Below are 7,060 nucleotides of genomic sequence, written 5' to 3'. Positions count from 1 at the left end.
AGACCTCATCTCTACAATAAATCAAAAAATCAGCCGGGCATGGTGGCGCACGCCTGTAGTACCGGCTACTTGGAAGGCTGAGGCAGAAGGATCACCAGAGGCCAGCAGGTCGAGGCTGCGGTGGCCAGGAGTGGCCACTGCACTCCAGTCTGGGCGACAGAGTGAGACTCCAACTCAAAAAAAAAAAAAAAAAAAGAACAAAATCATGAATTTTGCAGCAACCTGGATGGAACTAGAGTCTATAATACTGAGTGACCTCTCACAGAAACAAAGATCCAAGTATCACATATTCTCACTCATATAATGGACCTTGAACATCCAATGCAATACTATGAGAAAATGACTGACGGTACTAGGAAACTATGTGGGGGGGAGGGAGATGGGATTAACAGTAGCAAATATCTGTCTGGGGATGGGGAAACACCTCTTATCAACAGGGTGCCTGAATGGAACGTAATATACCTAACCCTTAACTGTACCCCACAACATCATAATAAAAAATATTAAAAAACAAAAAGAAATAAATATGTTTTAAGCTCCATTTCTTCTTTCAATCACAGGTCAAAATGATCAATTTCCAAATACGGATATATCTACTAACCTTCATAGACCATAAATATGGAATCAATATAGTCCTAAATTAATATGTATGCCTGAAGCATATTTACGCGCTGTGAGCATCCAACATCGTCCAAAGATAAAAATGCAAACAGGGGATATTCCATAAATATCCAGGAGCTGAGGAGTAAAAATTTAGAGTTCTGGCAACCCACCAACCCTGTCTTACCAATCAACTCTCTGGGCTGAGCTGTCCTGCCGGATCCATTGCACGGAATGTTCTGGTAGGGAGCAGATGAGGCGGTGTTGACCCAGGACTCCGGGGATGAAAAGTTGAAAGAAGATTGGTTACTATGGTCCTGAAGCTCTTTACACTGCGCCAGACTGTCTTGGGGAGTGCCTGCCTCTTCAGAGCATGGCTGAACAGAGCTAGATGAGATTCTTCTTTGGTACAAGGGCCGACCAGGTCCTCTGGGCTCATACTACACAGAAAAAGCACATTTCAGAAGTCAGGGCACCTCATTCCACAGCCTTTTCACTTTTAGCTCCATAGTATCCCACTCTATTAAGTAGAAATTCTCAAGAACATTCTTTTGTGACTGTGAATCCCTCCCGTATCCCCCCTCCTACCCCTTGCCCACTACACACACACACACACACACACACACACACACACACACAAAAGGCAGCCTGGGCTCTGGACTTGGTGTCGGAAGACCTGGGATCAAATCACTCATCACGAAACGGGCAAACGCATTGGAAGAATCTTAAAAAAAAATTCACAAAAGATGAATGCAGCCTCTCACCACCATGCTAGCTGGCACACTGACAGCAATGGGTTCCTAGAATACTTACCTTGTGAGGGAAGCCTGTACTACGAGAGGCCCACCCTCCAAAAAATAATCCCGGTTTTGGGGTCTCCCCTTCTATACTGCCTAGAAACTTCTTATTGAAGTATTACAGATATCAAGAAGAAAACTTAGGGAACACCCTCCTGGACATTGGAAGAGGCAATGAATTCATGGCCAAGTCTTCAAAATCAAATGCAGCAAAAGCTAAAACTGACACGTGGGACTTTATCAAATAAAAGTTCTTGTGCAGCAAAAGAAACCACCAAGAAACTAAAGACACAACCCACCAAATGGGAAAAAAAATATTTGCAAGCTATACATTTGAAAAAGTCCTAACATCCAGGATCTAAAAGGAAATCAAATGAATAGACAGGCAAAAAAGCAAATAACCCCATTAAAAAGTGGGCAACGGTTATGAACAGATACTTCTCAAAGGAAGAAATTCAAGCTTTTTCATATGAACATATGACAAAATGCCCAGCCTTACTAATTATCAGATAAACGCAAATCAAAATTACAACGAGATACTACCTAACACCAGTCAGGATGGCTATCATTAAACAGTCAAAAAACAACAGGTGTTGGTGAGGCATCCGTGAAAAGGGAACGCTTCTCCACTGCTGGTGGTAATGTAAGCTAGTTCCACCTTTGTGGAAGGCAGTGAGGTGTTTTCTCAAAGAACCAAAACTAGAGTGACCATACAATCCAGCAATCCCATTTCTGGGAATACACTCTGAGGAACGTAAATCGCTCTACCAAAAGGGTACCAGCACATGCATGCTTACTGCGGCACTATTCACAATAGCAAAAACATGGAACCAACCCAGATGTCTGTCGAAAGTGGACTGGATTAAAAAAAAAAAAACATGGTACATATGCATGATGGAATACTACACACAAAGAAAAACAAAATCATGTCCTTTGCAGCAACATGAATGCAGCGGGAGGACCCTCATTCTAAGTGAACTATCATGGAAACAAAAAACTGAAAGCTGGCTCTGGCCTTGATCACTAGTAACAAGAGCACAAAGGCGGGGATAAAAGATGCTGGACACCACTAAAGCAGGGAGGAAGCGAGGAGGGACAAGGAGCACACCACCACATACCAGGTACCAACCAGCTCCACGACCAGGGGGAGAGAGGGCCCGCTAGAAGCCCAAACCCACCTGCACAAAATTTACTTACCTAGTAAACCCTCACATATATCCCACAACCAAAATAAAATAATACAGATATCTGCTATGTCATGAATTTTTATAACAGCATATTTAGTAGCCATATTTTTCTTCACTGACTAATCCTTTTAATTTTCCCAGATTTGAAAAAGAAATCCTTGATTATAGGGGTCTACAAACTTATTTCAACTTAGTTCCCCATAAAGTTATCATCTTATGCTCAAAGCACACAGAGTTCTAAAGAGAGGGGAGGGGAAGGGTGGGAAGAGAGAAACTAGGATAGAGAAAGGAGAGGAATCTCACCATAAGACTAAAAACAATGTTAACAAGCCCAGATGTGTGATGAATAAGCTTCAGTTGGTAGCAGGAATATCTGTGGGTTCATATGATGTAATCTACTGAAAAGCCCTTGATAAGTTATATAGCGATTTTTTTAAAAAGCGTGATTCCTAGTTAATAATGGCAACTGACTCAAGATGCCACTAAGATAACAATAAATTAATATAAAAGATATACAATAAGGACCATGAGACTGGCCATCAATAGAGGACACATTTCCAGAACAAATGGAGACTTGGTGGAGGAATAGTGTCTGAGGAAGAAGAATACCACCCAAGAAAGGAAACAATTCCCAGAGCAGAATTCCACAGAGGCTTGGGCCTCAGGAGACCAGCACAATGGAAGGTGAAAGGAGGCTAAAGGAATAAAACTAGAGGGATTAACTAAAAGTCTTATACAGGAAACAGCAGATCCTGATTACTGAATATCTTTTATATTAATTTATTCTTATCAGAGTCTTGAGCCAGTTGCCATCATTAACTGGGAATCGTGCTGTTTAAAAAAGATTATTACATGATTTTCCAAGGGCTTTTCAACAGATTACTTCATATGAATCCATAGATATTACTGCTGCAAACTAAACAGCATTATACTCCTCCCCACAATGACAGTGGGATACAGTTAAGTACCTACAATACAGACACAAACTAAGGAGATGGACAAACAAAAATCTGAAAAGAGTGGAAAACTCCAGATGGATTCAAGCATGGAGAAGTCCCCAGGGAAAGGCCTGCCAGGCGCTGCATCCTGCAACATAAACAAAACTCCCAAGTTGTTTTCTAGTGAGGTTTTTCAGTGACATCATAATCAAGGATTACCAGACATTTAATATAGGACTGCAGCATAAATCACAGATAAACAAACTGGAAAAAAGGGAGGCTCAGAAGAGAAATAATACTGACGTTTTAAAATACTGCTTTAGTTCTTACTAAAAATCTAAAACAAAACAACAAACATTCTTACTGGTATTCTCAGATAAGACACAGCATTTGTAAAACAAGATGTTATGTAAAGGAAAAGTTTGCAAATAAAGACCTCTTGAAAATGTAAAACTTGAAGGCTCAAATATTAAATGCAATAGAAGAACTTGTAGATAAAAATTGAGGAAATCTTTCTGAAAACAGAAAAAAATACAAGGATATCATCAAGTACAAGAAAAAAAAAGATCTGGAGACTCTAGGGGGTCCAGCGTCTACCTTATCAACAGAAGTTTCAGAAAGTGAGACACAGAGAAAAGAGGTAGTATGAAATTAGCAAAGAAATACTGTAAAGCAGTTTCATATAGCTGAAGGACATGAGTCTTTCCCTAAAGTCATGTTGTCCAAAGACCTTTCTGTGATGATGATGTTCTGTCTGCGTTGACTGATAAAGCCACAAGGAACTAATTAATGGGCAACTGAAACAAGCTTAGTGGAATCCAGGAATGCCATTTTAAATCTTACTTCATTTCAAATTCTGCCTAGTCCATCAGGAATTCCTCTACTTCCTTTGCTTCTCCATGAGAAACTCCTCATCTGTTTATGTTTGATCATAAGTTTGCAAGTCAGTCATATCTTCAGGTTCCACTTCTTTTTTTTTTGAGTTGGAGGCTCACTCTGTCACCCAGACTGGAGTGCAGTGGCCGCTCCCGGCCACCGCAGCCTCGACCTGCTGGGCTCCGGCGATTCTTCCGCCTCAGCCTTCCGAGTAGCCGGAATTACAGGCATGCGCTACCACACCCAGCTGATTTTTTGATTTATCGTAGAGATGAGGTCTCGCTGCCCAGGCGGGTCTCGAACCTGCGGGCTCAGGCCATCCACTCACCTCAGCCTCCCAAAGGCGTGGGATTACACCATGCCCGGCTAGGTTCCACTTCTAATTCTCATTTCCTCACCATTTCCATCACATCTGCTGTCACTTCCTCCACTGAAGTCTTGAGTTCCTCAAAGACACCCATGACATTTGGAATCAACGTGTTCACATTTTGACCTCTTCCCACAAATGTCTGTTTTGTTTGGGTTTTTGGGGTTTTTTTGAGTTGCAGTCTCACTCTGCTGCCCAGGCTGGAATGCAGTGGCACACTCATGGCTACTGCAGCCTCGACCTGCTGGGCTCCGACGATCCTTCCGCCTCAGCCTTCCAAGTAGCTGGAACTACAGGCATGCACTACCACGCCCAGCTTATTTTTTGATTTATTGTAGAGACAAGGTCTCACCAAGTTGCCCAGGCTGGTCTTGAACCCCCAGGCTCAGGCAATCCTCTCACCTTGGCCTCCCAAAGTGCTGAGATTACAGGCTGAGCCACCATGCCCGGCCACAAAAGTTCTTAATGGCATCTAGAACGGTGAATGCTTTCCATAAGGTTTGCAATTTACTTTAATCTGATCCATCAGAGGAATCACTACCTATGGCAGCCTTGTGAAATGTATTTCTTAAATAAGACTTGAATATTGAAATGATTCCTTGATCCACGGGCTATAGAACGGAGGTTGTGCTAGCAGGTGTGAAAACAACATTCATCTCTTTGTGGGTGACTAGGTGCACTGTCAATGAGTAGTAATATTTTGAAAGGAATCTTTTTTTCTGAGCAGTAGGTCTCAACAGTGGGCTCAACATATTCTGTAAACCATGCCGTAACAGATGTATTGACATCTAGGCTTTGTCATTCCATTTATAGAGTACAGGCAAAGGTGATTTAGCATAAATCTTCAGGGTCCTTGTGTTTTCAGAATGGTAAATAAATATTGGCTTCAACTGAAGGTCACCAGCTGCATTAGCCCCTAACAAGAGTCAGCAAGTCCTTTGAAACTAGGCATTGACTTCTCTCAAGCTGTAGAAGTCCTAGCTGGCTATTTTGTTTACCTTGAAGATCTGTTACTTAGTGTAACCTCCTTCTTCAATTATCCTCGCTAGATCTTCTGGATAACTTTATTGCAGTTTTTCCATCAGAACCTGCTGCTTCACCTCGTACTTCTGTGTTCCGGAGATGGCTTCTTTCCTTAAACCTCACAAACCAACCTCTGCGAGCTTCAAAGTTTGCTTCTGCAGCTTCCTCTCCTCTCTCAACACTTACAGAACAGAAGAGAGTTAGGGCCTTGCTCAGATTAGACGCTGGCTTAGGGGTGGCTGGTTTAATCTTCTATCCAGACCACTCAAACTTTCGCCATATCCACAATAAGGGTGTTCCCTCTTTCTTTCTTCCTTTTTATTTTTTGGAAAGTGAGAAAGCAGGATTTATTGAGAGGACAGAAAAGCTCCCACAATGGGAGGGGACCCCAGGAGGTTGCCCTGTTCCTCTTTCTTATCATTCGTGTATTCACTAGAGTGGTGCTATTAATTTTCTTTAAGAACTTTTCCTTTGCATTCACAACTTGGTTAACTGGTACAAGAGGCCTAAACTTTCAGCCTGTCATGGCTTTTGACATGCCTTCTCACTAAATTTAATCATTTCTAGCTTTTGATATAAAGTGAGAGACATGCAACTCTTTCTTTCTCTGGAACATTTAGAGGCTATTATAGGGCCTAATTTCAATACTGTCTAATTGGCCTAATTTCAATACTGTCGTGTCTCAGGGACTAGGAGGACCCAAGAAGAGAGACAGGGGAACTGCTTGATCAGTCAGATCACACACAACGTTAATCGATTAAGTTCACTATCTTATATGAGTATAGTTCATGGCACCCACACACAACTACAATAGTAATGCCAAAAATCACGGGTGACAGATCATCATAATAGATATAATCATAACGAAAAGGTTAAAAATATTGTGAGAATTATCAAAACATGACAGAGGCATGAAATGTGCCCATGTTATTAGAAAAATGCCACCAATAGATTTGCTCGACGCAGGGTTGCCACAAATCTTAAATTAGTAAACAAACAAACAGAAAAATGCAGTATCTACAAAGGGCAATAAAATGAGGCGTGCCTGTACACTGCAATACAGGTGGCTTTGCAGCAAAGAGCATTAAAATAGATTTAGGTCTATATAAAGAAAAATACTAGCCAGGCTCGGTGGCTCAGTCTGTGATCCCGAGCTTTGGGAGGCTGAGGTGAGTGGACTGCCTGAGCCCGCAGGTTCGAGGCCCACCTGGGCAACTTGGCGAAACCTCATCTCTACAATAAATCAAAAAATTAGCCGGGCGTGGTGGCGCG

At 41.9% G+C, this 7,060-nt stretch overlaps 1 protein-coding gene across 1 annotated transcript in view; it reads right to left on the bottom strand.

Annotated features, from left to right (window-relative positions):
* Positions 1-7,060, bottom strand: part of HELZ (helicase with zinc finger) — a 164,149-nt gene that overhangs the window by 8,201 nt on the left and 148,888 nt on the right. Inside the window, exon 32 of the mRNA XM_021716430.1 lies at positions 788-1,040. Coding sequence (XP_021572105.1) covers positions 788-1,040 — 253 coding nt within the window. The remainder of the gene's footprint in view (positions 1-787; positions 1,041-7,060) is intronic.

Source organism: Carlito syrichta, unplaced genomic scaffold (genome assembly GCF_000164805.1).
Source record: "Carlito syrichta isolate Samal-C Ts95f unplaced genomic scaffold, Tarsius_syrichta-2.0.1 Scaffold308813, whole genome shotgun sequence".
Classification (NCBI taxonomy): Eukaryota; Metazoa; Chordata; class Mammalia; order Primates; family Tarsiidae; genus Carlito; species Carlito syrichta.
This window is presented reverse-complemented; position numbering and strand designations above follow the sequence as displayed.